At 32.8% G+C, this 18,657-nt stretch overlaps 2 protein-coding genes across 2 annotated transcripts; one reads left to right on the top strand and one right to left on the bottom strand.

Annotated features, from left to right (window-relative positions):
* Positions 1-10,150: 10,150 nt before the first annotated feature.
* Positions 10,151-11,258, top strand: LOC109179287 (the record flags this gene model as incomplete). The annotated part of the gene is made up of 4 exons (XM_019328793.1): positions 10,151-10,283; positions 10,380-10,667; positions 10,765-10,998; positions 11,088-11,258. Coding segments are annotated over 4 exons (826 nt in total), but the record flags the coding sequence as incomplete, so codon positions are not given.
* Positions 11,259-12,809: 1,551 nt separating this feature from the next.
* Positions 12,810-13,528, bottom strand: LOC109179286 (uncharacterized mitochondrial protein AtMg00810-like). Its single transcript, XM_019328792.1, has 2 exons — positions 13,308-13,528; positions 12,810-13,203 (listed from the first exon to the last, which is right to left on the bottom strand). The coding sequence occupies exons 1-2, from the start codon at positions 13,526-13,528 to the stop codon at positions 12,810-12,812; spliced, it is 615 nt and encodes a 204-aa protein (XP_019184337.1).
* Between the last annotated feature and the right edge of the window lie 5,129 nt (positions 13,529-18,657).

The following is an 18,657-nucleotide window of genomic DNA, read 5'->3' as shown; positions in this document are numbered from 1 at the left end:
TTGAGGTTCCACAAAAAGGGCAAATTAACTTTATCAAGCTATGATAATGCCCAAGTTAACTTGAAACAAGTACAGTCGAGAAAAGCAATAAGAAATATTTAGAAAGTGCAAAGTATTGAGCCATATATTGTAGAATTCAAGTCTGAAAGAGAAAAATCTTTTTCCTTGTAAAACTCATCTCTACTGAGTGTAGAAAGATGGAAAGTAGCAAAGTGTTGTGAAAACCCAATTGAATGTAGCTTTAATTTGTGCGAGAAACTCGGTGGAACTATGTGTAGCTTTGTGCAAGACACTTTGTTGGTGTAAGAGTATAACATTGTGTGATATACTCGAGTTGAATGTAGCTTTGTGCGAGACACTCGGTGGAACTATGGGGATGTTTGGTTCATGGAAAATGTTTTTCTAAAAATATTTTCCTTAAAGTGGAGGAAAATGTTATGTTTTGGTGTTTGGTTCATGGAATTCATTTTCCAGAATTCCTCAAATTTGAGGAAAACAAAATCATTGGTTGGACCAAGGATTTTGTTTTCCATGGAAGATGGAAGAAAAAGTGATATGATTTGCCTATTTTATCCTTGTTTTCTTTTTAATTATATTACTCTTATTAATTTGTAGGGACACATAGGTCTTTATACTCGTTATTCCTTACAATTCCAAATCTGACCAAACAATAGAATTAGTATTCCCAGTAATTCGTTTTTCACCAACCAAACAATGAAATTCATCTTCCTAGTAATTGTTTTTCCATGGAATTTTAATTCCATTTCCCTTAAAAATATTTTCTGCGAACCAAACGAGCCCTAAGTGTAGCTTTGTGCAAGACACTTGGTGTAAGAGTATAACTTTGTGCGATATACTCGAGTTGAGTGTAGTTTTGTGCGAAACACTCGGAAAGTGCTTGGGTAGCACTTGTGTTTCACTATTTGTATATGGTGCAGGGCTGGTTTTTAGATTTTTGTGGCACCATTCTTATAAATAAATGATGCCCTACCAAAAGTGCAATCTTTAAAACCAATACCGTAATTTTTCTAATAATAATAATAATAATAATATAATAATAATAATAATAATAATAAGGTGGTAAAATATTTCTGTGCGCAAAGATAATAATATATGGGTAAAATGCTGTTGTGCGCAAATAATAAGGTGGAGAAAAGACATCTTATGGAATAAATTGCAATTATAACAATAACAATAATAATAATAATAATAATAATAATAATAATAATAATAATAATAATAATAATATTATTATTATTATTAATATTAAATAAATAAATAAATAATAATAAGATGGTAAAATATTGTGTGCGCAAATAACAATAATGTAATAAGTCTAACTTATTACACTCTAGTTAGAGTGTTGTTTTCAGATTATTAAATCACTCGGAATATCTTTAATATCTCAATGTAATAGATCAATTATTGCGTGCACGCACGCACATACGCACACATTTTTGTATAAACCAAATTAAAGCCACCGAGTATTAAGCTTGACATGAAAGAAAAGTAAAGTAATGCAAAATACTAATCTAATTAATATAATGTAAAAGATAATAATGTCATATCAAGTCAAATGATTGATTACACAATTATAAATAACTACAAATCAATAACTCAAATGTAATCCACATGTTGTTCATTGTTTAATAGTCACTTTTCAGTAAACGTATTCTACTAACAAATACCCACATGTATACTTCTCATACTAACAAGTACACAAATTTAGCTCTTTACTTGTCCATAATGTTAGTTCCTATTGTTATATAATTGTCAAACTTCATTAAATATATGTTTATTTTTTACATTTAGAATCAATTTTTACGTTAAAAACGACATTCACATGGAGAGAATAAAACTTTAACCATTGATGTTGATTTTAAATGACAAAATAAGCACATAAAACTGTTTATAAATGGAGTTTAATAATTATATAATATTAGGGACTGAAAAGTGCAACATAATAGATAATTAAGCTAAGGGACTAAATTTGTTTAAATCAATTAACATAGACCAAATTTCTAAAAGTGAAGCAATTCATGGACTAAAAATGTTATTTTTCCTATATTTTATAGTCAATTAGAGCTCTCTAGATTAAACTTCTTGTTTCTTGTTAGCTTCCAAAAAAAAACATTCCTAAGCTAATGTTTGAAACATTTTTGTTGAAAAGCATAAAGATTCTTATGCTTATAAACCCACCAAAATCAAGTTCCTTCCCTACGGATAATTTAAGTTATAGGGATTACCAAGCTTTGAAAAAAAAATGAGAAAGAATGATTTAACTCAATAAAATTTTTATTTATTATTTTTTTAGAAGTCAATAATTTTACCTAATAAATAAAACATAATTGTAAAAAAAAAAAACAAACACTTTAAAAAGTTAAAGATAGATGGAAGTAAATTTGAAAAAAAAAATTGTTAAAACTCTTTTTCCTATAGTTTTCACCCTATGTTCCTAATTACTCCACAAGAACCAGATTTATGTATGACAACTGAGATGCATTAAAGTACCGTCATTGTGTTTATGCAATAAGATTGTGACTTTGAAGATGGAATTGGTGTACTTTTGGAGCCTTGCCTTTGTTACTGGATAAATATACTAATATCCAAACAAAAATCAACGAATCAGAGTGGCGCAGCGGGAAGCGTGGTGGGCCATAACCCACAGGTCCTAGGATCGAACCTGGCTCTGATATGAGTCAATTGTTATGCCAAAATGACGTCGTTTTATTAAAAAAACGCGCGTCTTCCCTTTAAAAAAAATTCAGGTTCGATTCCCAGCACAAACTTATATTGTTCATTCATTCTGGATTTTAGTTCATAGATTATGGAATTATAGTTCATTGATTATGGAATTATAGTTCATCGATTATGGAATTGTAGTTCATCGATTCTGAAATTTTAGTTTATAGATTATGGAATTTTAGTTCATTCATTCTGGAATTTTAGCTCATAGATTAGATTATGGAATTATAGTTCATCGATTATGGAATTATAGGTTGATCGATTATGGAATTATAGTTCCATCAATTATGAAATTTTAATTCATATGTTGTTGCTGGGAATCGAACCTGATTTTTTTTTAAGGGGAGACGCGCGTTTTATTAAAACGACGTCGTTTTTGCATCCGTATGCACCATGCATGGTGCATACGGATGCACAACATAATTTGCGCGATATGAGTGGCTTCCGAAATGTTTTTGCTTTGTCTGATGTCTGACGATGACAGAAACGAAAATAAAAGAATTATGGGGAAGGCATTTTCCACATTAGGGATGTAGCTCAAATAGTAGAGCGCTCGCTTTGCATGCAAGAGGCATGGGGTTTGATCCCTCGCATCTCTAAAGTTAAGTTGTTGATGTTGTGATCTGATTTCTGTTGAGTTTTGAGATGCGTTACTTTATTGTCAAGATTTTCCCAGGATTGCATAATGCAATATATTTATTAAGAATTTTTATACCGGTAACATTTATTTTCCTTTAAAAAATAAATGATTTAGTTATTCTAAAAAATATTTATATTTAATAATTATTTAAAAAATGAGTTTTCTTTTGTGCATTTAGTTTATACTTCATTAGTTTTAATTTATTTATAAGATAGAAATAGTAAGTATTTACAATGACAACCCAAAAGTATATGTGAGTTAAGTTTTCAAAATTTACACTTATCATGTGTGTGGGAGGGAGGTAAAGAATAATTTTTTATTACAAATGGGAATCTAACGGTGGATATAGTAATCTTTGACCATATATGCCCATCTTAACTTTGAGGGAGCGTTATGCCATGGAACCGTGTTCACCATGAATGGTGAACACGGTTCCAACGGTGTTAGTACACCGTTATCTTTTTTTTTTTTTTTTTTTCTTAATTAATTGCGTGACTTTTCTTCTTCATTTTCACATTTTGCAGTTTCACTTTAATTTGAGGTGAACAATGATTTCGGACATTCATAAATTATGAATTCATGCCTGCACATTCACTCTGGAATCATGCCTACACATTCCCGTCTAAAATCACGGATATTCATAAATTATGAATCCATGCCTGCACATTCACTTTGGGAACCATGCCTACACATTCACTTTGGAACCATGAGATTATGAATTTTCTGTTATAAGATTATGAATTTTCAGTTATGAGATCACTACAAGAAAAATGCACATAGACAACACTAGAAAGACAACAGTTTTTAAGAAAAGTGTTGTCTTTTGTATAAAAGACAACAGTTTGGTCCAAAACCGTTGTCTTTGATGCAACACTTTTGTCAAAGACAACGGTTTTTACTTAACCGTTGTTATAAGTGTGTTGTCTTTGTGCATTTTGTGAAAATACAACACCACAACGACAACGGTTTTTTTAAAACCGTTGTCTATGTGCGTTTTTTTTTTTTAAAAGACAACGATTTTTTTTAAACCGTTGTCGTTGGTGTGTTGTCTTTAAGCGCAATAGAATACACAACACTATAAATACAACGATTGTTTAAAACCGTTGTCTTTGTGCGCTCTGTTTTTTAAAAAGACAACGGTTTTATTTAACCGGTGTCGTTGGTGTGTTGTCTTTAAGCGCACTAGAATACACAACACTACAAAGACAACGGTTTTTTAAAACCGTTGTCTTTGCGCATTATTATTTTATTAAAGACAACGGTTTTATTTAACCGTTGTCATTTATCTGTTGTCTTTAATAGCACTTGAATACACAACACTGCAACGACAACGGTTTTATATAACCGTTGTCGTTGCACGTTCTTTATTTGTTTAAGACAACGGTTTTATTTAACCGTTGTCTTTGGTGTGTTGTCTTTAAACGTATTTGAATACACAACACTACAAAGACAATGGTTATAAAAAACCGTTGTCTTTGCGCATCATTATTTTATAAAAGACAACAGTTGTATAAAATATAAACAAAAATGTTAATAACAAAAGTCGAACTTATGACCTCAAACATAGCAATTAAGGTTTAACCAACTAAGCAACACAAACTCTTATGTATCAAAGTGGCAACATCTGGTATATAACTGGGTTGTTTCTGTGTTGTCTGTGAAAACCAAGACAACGATTTTATAAAATAAGTTAAGGATACCTCTAAGAAGAATAGAACTTAAGACTTCTAACATAATAATCTAACATAACAAACTAAGCTAAACCCACCAAGCCACCACCAACACTTATATATTTAAGCGCAACATCTAATATATAACGAGTTTGGTTCTGTGTTGTCTCTGAGAACCAATACAATGATTGTATAAAATATAGGTTAAGAATGCTACCAAGAAGGATAGAACCCATAACTTCTAACATAACAAACAAAGCTAAACCCACTAAGCCACACCAACTCTTATTTACTAAAGTGTTACACATTATCTTTTACCTATAATTTGGACCTTCATTGTTTTTGTTACGAGATGAAAATAGATGTTTAGAAGATCTAGAACAAAAATAAAAATGTAATTAATTTTTTTTTGTCCAAATATAGTGCATAAAAATTTAACAAAGAAATAAAGCAATTCAAAAGTTAATTTAATAGTTCTATTTTCGTTCATATTTAAATATAAAATTATTCACCAAAGATTTTATAAATCAACAGTATAGAATTTATGAATCTACAGTATAAAAATCTATGAATCTCGTGTTCTGTACCTATATACCCGGTACTATTTTGGGTCTAGCGACCCGGGTAATAAAGCTAATATTTTCTTACCCTGTTCTATATATATATCGCCCGGTTTATGGTGGACCCGGTCCTTATAAAATCATGAATATACCCGGCCTACAGGCACCCTAGTCTAGTGGTCTCTAGTCTATACCCGGCCTCAACCTAGTAACTTGGGGTTCGATTCCTATTAGTAGCGCTAGCATAATTAGCTGTAGCCCATTCATTGGGCTGTGATCTTTGTATTTGGATCTGTGTATGCGATTATGAATTTTCTGTTATGAGATTATGAATTTTATGAAAATTCATAATCTCATAACAGAAAATTCATAATTTGATCAACGCGCGCCGTTAACTCCACATCCGCGATTTTTTTTTTTTTTTTTTGCCTAAAAACGACGTCGTTTGGCCTTGTGTTCACCATTCTCGGTGAACACGTTTCCAAGGCATACTTTGCCAACTTTGAGGAGTTAATACCAGTTGGAGTCTAGCAATATAAATTATAATTAGAAAAATTATATTATAAAGTTTGCCTAAATACATGTTAATAAATTTATATGCATATACAATGTATTATACAATCATATAAGAAATTTTGTCAAATTAGAGTTTAAATTTTACTCATACAAAATTTAAATTTAATTTTTTTTTAAAAATTTCTTAATATAATTATCTTAGTTAGTATTCATATTGTTTGAATTATAATATATAAATACAATTAGGAATGAATATGTTAAATTTTGTAAATTTTTTCTATAAATTTATCTAAATATGTAAATGATTAGAGACTATATTAGCCCTACGCAATTTTAATTTTAATTTTGTAAGCTATGAAAATATATACTTGACCAAATATATGAAACTCCAACTATATTATTATATTGTAAATTTTAACATCTTTTCATTTTTTTTTCTAATTCTTTATTTAAATTCATACTAATATATTTTTGTTCGTGCATCGCACGGGTAAAATACTAGTTTATAAACAAAAGTTTACAATATCATCAAAGTAAATTATAAAGCAAAACTTGGATATCAATGCAAAATAACAATTTTAAAATAGGAATGTTTTTTGCATACAAGGAAAAACATGATATTATATTTATCTATATTTATATAATACAAAAGCATTATTAATATTTTGTCTATCAATTTATGTACACATATATTATCTTTATATTATTTTATACGCTATGAAAATATGTACATTTTTTAAAAATATATATTTGTGATTACTGTTATAATTATACAGATTGAACACATTTTATTACTATTTTCCTTTTAATGCGAACTAGTATTTTGTCCCGTGCGATGCACAAAATGGATTTGTTGTAATATATTAAGAATATTTGAATCGATATATAATTATTTAAATTAGAACATCAAATATTATATAGTGCAATTAAAGATATGGTTTGGATCATTTATGTATTTTGATGTTATTATTGCTTGAATTTGTGCAAATAATTGCTCAAATTAATAGTTTATGTCTAGATGTACGCATGCGGTGCTATAACTTTGAACATTTTATTTTTCATTGTTTTGTATTTTCATAAATTAGTCAAATTTGCTCGTTCTCTAACGACTAAGTCATAGGAATGAATTGCTATCATAATTCATTTGTATGGAATATATATTTCTTGTCTAGATATATAGCAATTTTTCCATTTAAACAAAAAAATAATATTATCGATTATATTTACACATTATTGAAACCTCTTTTGTAGACGGCATTGGTAGTGGCAACACAATCTTGTACATCCTCGTCTAGAGCTAACACCTTCAGTCCATCAGGACGAGTACCATCAAGACGGGTTACTCGGGTGAAAATATATAATGGTAGAATATCACTCAATTAGTGATCCTTTTATATTTTCAGTCAATTAGTAATATCAGATTTATTTTCAGTCAATTATCCTTTTTTTATTATTTTTATCAATCAATTAGTCAATTAGAATATCAAATGATGTGATATTTTTACCTAATTTTCATTCCATTTTTAATTGATGATGTAAATATTATTATTGAAATATTTTCGTTCCATTTTTAATTTACATTTACTATTGTTTAAAATATACAATTACTATTGATGATGTAGAGTATTATTATTGAAATATTTTAGTCCAATTTTTAATTTCCGTTCCATTTTTAATTAAAATGCAATGATCTCACCATTTTTTTAATTTTAGTCAATTATGGATCATTTCTATTTGCAGTCAATTATTAATATTCATTTCCTTTTATATTTTTAGTCAATTAGTAATATTAAATTCATTTTTAGCCAATTATTCTTTTTTTTATTTTCAGACAATTAGTCAATTAGAATATAGATGCAATGATATTTTTACCTAATTTTCGTTCCATTTTTATTTGATGACTAGTTTTTTAGGTGCATTGCGCGATTGAGATAATACCAAATGTTTTTCTTAAATAAGTATTTTAAAGTATATCAAGGCAATATTATATTGGAATTGTTCATGTATAGATAATTGATTGTTGAATTTGCGTATTTAAATTGGTAATTCTAAGTTTACAAATGCAAAATAATATAGTCATGATTGATTATAATTGTCAATAAAATAATTGTATGGGTATGGTTGAAACCAAATACGGGATATAAGGGAGAGCAAATAAAAATTAAGTTCAGCCAAATACAGAATATTATTATTGAAATATTTCTGTTTCATTTTTAATTAACATTCCATTTTTAATTTACCTTTACTATTTTTAAAATATACATTTACTATTGATGATGTAGAATATTATTATTGAAATATTTCTTTTCCATTTTTAATTTTACTTTACTTGATGATGTAGAATATTATTATTGAAACATTTTCGTTCTATTTTTAACTTCCGTTCCATTGTTTGAAATTATGAAAAATTTATGATATAATTGTGATTTGATTTATTCTACTGTGTAATATTATTATAAAAAATTAAAATGCAATAATTTGACCATTTCTTTTTCCATTTTAGTCAATTATGGATTTTTTTTCAATCAATTATTAATATTCATTTCATTTTCCAATTAACCTAATTTTTCATTTATTTTTTCATTTTAATTTTCAGTCAATTATTAATATTCATTTCAGTTTCCAATTTACATAATTCTTTTTTTATTTTTAATTGATGATGTAGAATATTATTGTCACATATTTCTATTCCTTTTCTAGTTTATGTTCCTTTTTTTAATTTACCTTTACTATTTACTATTGTTTGGGCAGAAAATTAAGTAAATAGGATTTTTTTTTTAATTATAGTATAGATATAGATATAGATTATTTATTTATTTATTTATTATTATTATTATTATTATTATTATTATTATTATTATTATTATTATTATTATTATTATTATTATTACTAAGTTAATTCTGTTTCCTTTTTCATTTTTCCTTTTTTTTTTTTTTTTTTTTTTTTTTTTTTTTTTTTTTTTTTTTTGGGAAGAAGTGTTTGAGCAAGAATGAAAGAAAGAATTTATTTTTAATAATAAGTATAAATAGATTATTAGCTTAGTTATCATAATAATTATTAGTCAATTATACAAAAGGTGGGTTTGGAAACCCAAAAAATGATTCCAGAAATTATTTTCTGGGTTTTCAGTGTTTTGCTTGAGAGGAGAATTTTCTGGAAAATGGCTTTTCCTTTTTTTTTTTTTTTTTTTTTTTTTTTTTTTTTTTTTTTGAGGAAGTCATTTTCCGTTTTCAGTAGTGGAGCAGCCAATCACCCACCGCCGTCCACCACCACTGAATACAGCCAAAACTTATATTGCGTGGAATTTAAAATAAAAGTTGTTATATTATAAACAAAACAATAAAAATGTTTTTTATATATATAACAATTGAAATGTTTAAGTATACAATTTTACTCATTTTCTGAAAAATGAACCAAATACAAAGACATTTTCAGAAAAATGACTCAAATACACACAAAGACAGTTTACCAAATACACACAAAGACAGTTTTCCAAATACACAAAGACATTTATTGAAATTTTTTGATGTGCAGCCAAACATTTAAAAGAAAAATGTTTTCTGAAAAATAACTCATTTTCAGAAATCATTTTCCTACTTTCCAAACGAACTTTAATATCTGTACAATTAATTTGTTAATTTCCCTTTCAAAATAAAAAATTGTTAATTGTCATAATAATTATGGAAAATGACCTTGTTTGATTATTGACAAATTCTCAAAAATTTTAACAAATTCTCCATTTTAACATTTTGTTTTTAATCAAAACACCAAAATAAACTCAACAATTTGCTCCGAACAGCTAAAAACTAAAACAACACATATACATTTTGGGTTAATATTTCCCAAACACCCCTAATAATAAATAAGTTTTTTCTTAAAAAAAAAACTAAAATAAAAAGTCATTAAACTAAGACTTTTTAAATAAGAGCCTTTTGGCTTCTCAATAAGTGCCTGAAATATATTTCTTATCTACTGTTTACCTCTCAATAAGTGCCTGAAATATAAATGTTACCTGTAGGTTAACTGCATCAAACAGCCCTTTACGCAGTATCAACACTGCAATTGTGTTGTCTCAATCCACAGGCATTGATGACTTCACCAGTGGTGCTTTGACTGTCACTCCAGTAGCTGATCTGTTGAAAAAGAAGCAGGTTAGACTCTAAACTGTTATAAATCCTTAATACAGTCCACAAAACTCATTATACATTTAATAAGACAGAGTAACCAAGTTACGTTTTCTATGGTAGAATGGGGAGTTCTATGCACCTGCTGAAATTGTGGCCATTGAAGGCTCTTTTGGATGGATGTACATCTCATGCATGTCACCAGGATGTAACAGAAAGCTTTCTGGACAATTAGGTGATCTGATTTGTACACACTGTGATAAGAAGTATCAAGAGGGCATGGCAAGGTATCAGGTCAAAGTTATTGTTCTAGATAAAGGTCTACGAGATGCTCCATTCCTTTTATGGGATAGAGAGTGTTCTGAATTAGTTGGTATCCCGGCACACAGTTTGTACACGAAGTATAATAAGGTAAAGTAACAGTACTGTAAAATTTAACACTTCATATGAACTGTGTTTGTCTTTTTTTTTTTTTTTTGTTTTAAGTATGCTATTTTCTTTATTTTAGGTTCCTGAAATTCCAAGAGAATTGGAATCCTTAGTTGGTCTGAGAATGATATTTAAGATATCATTAAAAATGGAGTTCATGAAGAGAGCTAATTCAGCCTACACTGTGATGAGAGTTCTAAGGGATGAAGTCTTAGTGTCAGCATACTGTTCTAAACTTATTGAAGACCAAGAGAAGGACTTGATGACAAAAATGATAGATGAGGATGGGGATGAAGATGAGGAATCTGATCAGGTTGTTATTTTTAATAAAGTAAAATAAATATTTACATTTTTAAGTCTATGTTTGACATGTTTTGGACTAAATCAACTTTTAATATACAGGAGGCTTCTAATGGAGACAATGAGGTCAACAGTCCATTAAGTATACAGCAGTCTCAAAGTCTAGACATTGAACCTGAAGATCCTAATGGTGTCAAGAGATCGCTTCTGGATCAATTCTCTTCTTCTAGGAAGAAGGGAAAAAATGTTGTTGTTAAACAGGAAAAAATTTAAGATCTTGGATACTACAGACTATTACCACATTTCTGTGGTTTTTATATTTTGCCCTGCTCAATTTCTCTTTGTTTGTGCTGAACAATTTCATTATGTTTCAATCTAAAATAGACTCTTTGCCTTTGTTGTTTACCTATGCTTTCTTTTTATACACTGTGTTTATTAGTTTATATATTGTTAGATATATGAAACTGTATGCAGGGCAAGAATGAAGGGAGCAAGCAAACAATCTGAGAAGGAACCAAACACAAGGAAGCAAACACAATCACAATCAGTTAAGGAAGCAAGCATAGTCAACCAGGGGACCAGAAGAGGGTTTAAACTGATTTAATTTTACCCATCTGCTAAATTTGTAGTCAAGTACTAAGTCTGTATTTTTAATTATACTATATCTACTGTAATAAAACTCAGTATTTGCACTATATACATATTGCTATATTCTTTCAAACTCACACAGTTTAAATATCATCATTAGCAAACTAATAAAAAAGACAAACATCTACCAATAGTAAAACAGTTACACTGTATAGAAAACATATAATCAATCAAACACACTAATGGTTGAAATTAAAACACTAAAATTGAAAGTAATCAAATATACATTCACTTTATAGATAGTCCTACATTCTATACCTTTAAATCAACATTATTTTAATTTAGATATATAATTGGTCAAGTTCAAATGCAATTCAACTTTAAAGTTAAAATTTAATTATAATAGATAGTCCTACATTCTAGACCTTTAAATCAATATTACTTTCATTTAGATATAGACTTGGTCAAGTTAAAATGTAATTAAACTTTAAGGATAAAATTTTAACCAAAATAATAGATTGACCAGATTATAAGTATATAGTCCTATTTTCTACACTTTTAAATGAACAGTAGTTAAAAATTATATTTGACTTTGTCAATTGAAAAGTAGATAGTCAATTTTAGCACTAACTCAATTAAACCCCAAAACAGCAATCAAAACAAATTAAAGAAAAAAAATAGTCTTCTGGTGTAACCTGTGGGTGTCCCCCTTCCATATATTTCAAAAAAAAAAAAAAAAACAGTTTTGGATTGCTCAAAATTTAGTTTAAACAATGATAGATGATACACATTCGTATGAAACATAGCTGAGTAATACTTCTCTTTCTAGAATTACAAAATCACACTGTTTTTTAGTACATATCTGTAAAAAGTACACTATAGAGAACTATTCTTTATGACAACTAACCTAAAAGAACCTTACTTTAATTTAGATATAGCTTTGGTAAAGTTAAAATTACATTATACTTTAAGGACAAAATTGTATCCAAAATATTTGATTGATCACAGTATAAGTAGGATGAGAATTCAAAATCAATTCCAATTAACCAACGATAGAATTACAGGAGAGTATATCTCAGTCTACCTCTAACTACTCCTATCTAATAGGATACAGTAGACTCATTCTAACCATAGAAAACTAATCATAGGTTATACAATTATAAACAAAGATAAAAATATTAATACTCACACACCCCCTCAAGCACACGGTGCTAGAGACACAACGTTGAGCTTGTCTCAAAGAGCTATAAATCTGGGTTCGGGAAGAGGCTTGGTGAAGACATCGGCCAGCTGATCTTTAGTCAATACAAAATTAACCACAAAGTCCCCGCTGGCAACCTTATCACGGACGAAATGATAGTCGATTTCAACATGCTTCGTCCTGGCGTGGAAAACTGGATTAGCACACAGATATGGTGCTCCTAAATTATCACACCACAGAGTAGAAGGCTGCCCAGTGTGTAGACTAAGCTCACGGAGAAGAGAGACAACCCAAGTGACTTCAGCGGCAACATCAGCTAGGGCTTTATATTCTGCTTCAGTCGAAGAGCGGGCCACAGTCCGTTGCTTCCTTGATAGCCAAGAGACGAGATTAGTCCCGAGAAACACCGCATACCCACTAGTGCTCTTCCTATCAATCGGACAGCCGGCCCAGTCAGAGTCGGAATAGGCGTGAATGGCAGCAGTCGGAAAGAACTAAGACGAAGCCCATAATCCAAGGTGCCTTTGATATACCGTAAGACCCGCTTGACCATGGCCCAGTGATCAACTGTCGGAGTATGCATAAACTGACACAAACGGTTCACTGCGTATGATAGATCCGAACGAGTAATAGTGAGGTACTGTAAAGCCTCAACAATTCGACGGTACTGTGTGGGATTATCAAACGGTTCATCAGATGGAGTTACGGCCTGTGTGGTGGATGCGGGTGTGGCTAGTTGCTTGCAGTCAACCATACCAGCTCGATTCAACAAATTAGACATATAACGACGCTGGGATAGGATCATGCGCCTTTAGTGTCCACAGTCTCAATGCATAAGAAGAACCCCAGTTTGCCAAGATCCCGGATCTTGAACGCAGTAGCCAGCCGGCTTAATAAAGTATTAACCAGTGTAGCATTGCTCCCCATCATAATGATGTCATCGACGTAAACAAGGAGAAAAACCTGACACCCATCTGAGCTGTAGTAGAAGAGAGAGACATCCGTCTTTGACGCATTAAACCCTGTGGTAAGAAGAAAGTCACGCAGCCTCTTGAACCATGCCCTCGGAGCCTGTTTCAGGCCGTAGAGAGACCTTTGCAAGTGGCAGACGTGATTAGGGTGAGTCGGGTCCTCGTAACAGGAAGGTTGCTTCATATAGACTGTTTCGGCTAGATGCCCATTTAGGAATGCATTGTGCACATCTACCTGTCGTAGAGTCCACTTGTTGGTGATGGCCAACGAAAAAAGAAGCCGAACCGTTGTCGGTTTGACCACGGGACTGAAGGTGTCGAAGAAGTCCTCTCCGGCTACCTGATTAAAAACCTTTCGCCACAAAACGAGCCTTGTGCCGTTTTACCGAGCCATCTACAGTACGCTTGGTGCGAAACACCCACTTACATCCGATTATATTCATAGTAGGATCAGGTGGGACCAGACGCCAGGTGTTGTTATGCAGTAGAGCATTAAACTCCTGATCCATGGCATCCCGTCACTGTGGGTGCCCAACTGTTTGAGAATAACATGTTGGATCAGCAGTGACTGCAGTTAGGGCGTGGAATTCTTCATCAGTGCCCTGTGTCATGCGGCAGAGACGCATAACATGATCCCGCTCTTGAGGTTGTGTCCGACCCCGACCCCGACCCCGCCCCCGAGAAGCCGGTACAGTGAGCTCAATGGCCAATTGTGGCACTTCTTGAGCTATTGGCTAGGGGTCAGAGTCGTGTGGTATAGTAGAGATAGGGCTAACTGCAGGTTCATTGTGAACTGGTACTATGGGACCAGCTGCCCACGGCACAGGCTGTGGCTCAACAGCTCGCGGTGATGTACCTGTGGCAAAGGGAAAAATAGACTCGTCAAACCGCACATGGTGACATATATACGTCTTCCCACAGGTTAAGTCCATGCATCTGTATCCTCGAAAGGACGGAGGATACCCCAGAAAGACACACGGTGTGGAACGAAACTCTATTTTATGCCGATTATAAGGCCTTAGATACGGGTAACATAAGCACCCGAAGACACGTAGAAACTGATATGGGGTAACTTTTATTGAAGGCAGTAATATGGACTTTCAAAATTTAATGTTGAGGAAGGTAGGTAATTGATTAGACACGTGGCTGTTTCGAAAGCATGATCCCAGTATTGTTGTGGGACAGCCCCTTGGGCGAGAAGAGCCAAGCCCGTTTCGACAATGTGTCTGTTACGGCGCTCAACTCTTCCGTTTTTCTCATGCGTGGTAAGCGCATGATTGACGGTGATTAATCCCAAGGGTTTGAAACGTGGTATGAAGTTTGCGGTACTCACCCCCTAGATCCGACTGTATAGACTTGATAGAGCGCGAAAATTGCCGCTCTACCAACACACGAAACACATCAAACATTTTATAGATGTCTGATTTTACCCTTAATGGATAAAACCAGCAATACCGGGAATGATCATCAACAAACAGAAGGAAATAACGATAACCACTAGACGAGACAACTGGTGGCAGGCCCCGAGATGTCCGTATACAATAGATCTAGTACATTGTTGCTAGATTCTTTTATCCTATCTAATTGAAACCGAGAGGACTTGCCGAGGTGACAAGCCGTACATGACCCGAAACTAGTTTTATTTTGAGTAACTGAACAATGCTGAAGAATTTTATTTTGCACTAGACTATGTGGATGACCGAGTCTGCGATGCCAGATTGTGGGTGTTGGCCCGGGAACTGACGAACGCAAAATGACTCCAGGACACAGGTAGCTTGTACAGACCTCCAGAAGTCGGGCCTTTAAGAAGCGCTGCCTTGGTTTTGGAATCCTTCACAATGAAACAACTGTCATGAAATTCAAAAAACACACTATTTTCTTTAGCGAATTTTTGAACAGACAATAGGGGAACAGTTAATTTCGGGACATGTAATACATCAGATAGAAACAATTGTTTTGACAAAGATGGGATTGATGCATGGCCAACCCGTGAGATTACTAAACCTATACCGTTTCCCACCCGGAGCGTATCCGGGCCATTATACTCCTCCGCGGATGTTATCATGCGGCATCGGGAGTGGCATGAGCCGTGGCACCCGTGTCCAGGATACCACGCGTCGGCCGGTGGTACGGATGTGCCCGGGGACTCGCCGGACACTGCAACATGGGCTTGCGCAGGTGGCTGCGTCGTGTACCGTTTATAACAGTAGACCGCGATATGTCCCTGCGATCTACAAATTTGACAACGTGGTACACCGCGCTGATTTCGGCCACCCCGATGATTTCTGCCACCTCTTCCACCACGCCACTGGGACTGCCGGCCACCATCACCGCTGTTTTGATTATTGCTGGACTGGGAGTGTCGGCCACCACTGCCTCGGCCTGCATAGAGCGCGACGGCGAACCACTGCCAGCGTCCGGAAAGTCATCTGCCAATATGAAATCGGCGGCCTGCAGATGATCAGCCGAGATGCTGGAGCGACATCGGCGCATGAGCGGTGAGAGACGTAGCGTATGCACGGTACTCCGGCCTCAGGCCTCTCAGAACGTAAAGGTTCTGTTTCGGCATGGAGAGAGGCTGTCCAGCTTGCGCGAGTGCTTCTACCAGGAGCTCGCCCGTCCAAGGTAATCGCCCCGGCGTGGAGTTTCCTTGCTGGAGCGCCTGGAATGGGCCCAGCAAACTCAGACAACGAGCCTGCGTGTTGGAGCCGAGAGCGGTGCAGATTGATTTCCAAACGTCGGCGGCGGTATTCCGGCCAACCGCGAGATGCAATACCTCATCTGACATCGAGGATATTAATAGAGAAAGGATCGACTGATCCTGGAGTATCCATGTTTATATGCTGGGTTCGGGCTGTCGCCGTAGTGGTTGTGCTGGTACCGGAATTGCCGGAGACCGGTGAGAGTGGCTGCCGGCATGGGGTGGTTCCATCCACAAAGCCGATCAAATCCTGGCCTCTAAGAAAGGGTATTAGCTGGGTTCTCCAAAACAGAAAATTCCTAGAGGTTAATTTCATGATATAAAGTGGTGTGCTCCGGCGAGGGGGTTCGGGTTCGCCGGAGATGAACCGCCGCGGCAGATGGAGTGCGATCGAGGAGTTCGACGACATGGGTAGGGGTAGCGTTTTTGTGGTGGAGGATCGTGTTTAGGCTGATACCATATGAGAATTCAAAATCAATTCCAATTAACCAACGATAGAATTACAGGAGAGTATATCTCAGTCTACCTCTAACTACTCCTATCTAATAGGATACAGACAGTAGACTCATTCTAACCATAGAAAACTAATCCTAGGTTATACAATTATAAACACAGATAATAATATTAATACTCACAGTAGTAGATAGTCCTATATTCTAGACTTTTAAATGAACATTACTTAAAAATTAAAATTGGCTTGGTGAATTAAAATATATATATATATATATATATATATATATATATATATATATATATATATATATATATATATATATATATATATATAGTATAGCTTGCTGAAAATCCAATCTAATTATGATTGTCCTAACTAAATTAAAAACCTTACTAAATAGAATACATTACTTCAAAAAAATTTTAAAAAAATCAATGTATTCAAGAAACTTTCAAGAATTGTACAAAAAATATGATACACGTTAGAGCCTTCAAATTACCAGTAAAAACTCACACTGATGTTTAGTACATTACAAGATCACACTGGTATTTTCAAAATTGGCAAACTATATCATCATGTCAATTTCTGTATAAAAAAAAAAAATACACATTAGAGGACTGTTTTTTATGTTAACACATCTAAAATAGAAACATTTCAACAACTACAATTTACAAAACTAACAACTATTGTGTACTTTGAAGAGTAAATACTCATCCCATACTACATAATATATAATCTACTAATTTGTAATGTGAACACTAAGAAGCTGTGATATCTAAGAATCTGGCAGCACTGCCACAAATCATCATGTAACATGTATTCAATCTTTGTGCAAAAAAAAAAATGTCAAAACAAATAAAGATTCCATGTATTAAAAATCTATTTTAGTCATTCAATATGTGCATCAGAAACAAAGATTCATCATTTGTCAAAGAATCAAGAACGAACACAATTTTCTAAACTGATTTAAATATAGCCATCTGTCAATATTTAAACTGTATACACAATGCTATTTTACTTTAAAAATCACACATTTAAAAATTTTCATTACCAAACTACCAAAAAATAATAACATCTAACAATAGTCAAAATGTAACACTTCACAGATAATCAATCAAACACACAAATTATGTCATTCAAAAACTAAATTCAAAGGAATCAAATAGTTTAGCCATTATATACACGGTCCTACATTATAGACATTTAAATCAACATTACTTTCATTTAAATCTAGACTTGGTCAAACTGATCAAATTCTAAACAAAATAATAGAATTCATCAGAGTATAAGTATATAGTCCTATATTAAAATCTGAAAAATATGTATTTCTCATTTAGTAAGTGATCAAATATACTATCTCTTTATAGATAGTTCTACATTGAGTAATAATTACCATCACAGTTAGCAGGCCATCATCTAACATGTATTAAACTGTAGTGTACAATAATGGCATCAGATTTAAAGATTCATCATTTGCCAAAGACTTTAAAACAGTTTGTACATGTGTAAAATGAAGAAGTGCAAAAATATAAGGGGAACATGTGTATTCAATTACAGGAATAGTATACTGCATTGTGGTTTTCCAAAAAAAAAAAAAATTGAACAATCATAATCATTTTAGTATATGTCAAAACATTAATGATGGTCACCTAATAAAGCATTCAAGATATAGCAAATATGCATACTCCAACTACAAACAGATATCATAATTGCAACATTCAAACAACATACCACATGAGGAAATTGTTTCTTCTACA

The sequence above is a fragment of the Ipomoea nil genome, unplaced genomic scaffold, assembly GCF_001879475.1.
Source record: "Ipomoea nil cultivar Tokyo-kokei standard unplaced genomic scaffold, Asagao_1.1 scaffold0895, whole genome shotgun sequence".
NCBI lineage: Eukaryota > Viridiplantae > Streptophyta > Magnoliopsida > Solanales > Convolvulaceae > Ipomoea > Ipomoea nil.
The sequence above is the reverse complement of the archived record's forward strand: the minus strand, read 5'-3'. Positions and strand labels throughout refer to the sequence as shown.

Excerpts from the sequence above, each read along its gene's own strand:
- LOC109179286 (XM_019328792.1), bottom strand. The coding sequence starts at position 13,528 with ATGGTTGACTGCAAGCAACTAGCCACACCCGCATCCACCACACAGGCC. Across the intron at positions 13,204-13,307 it reads ATGGTCAAGCGGGTCTTACG|GAAGAGCACTAGTGGGTATG; the intron begins GTATATCAAAGG and ends TCCGATTGATAG.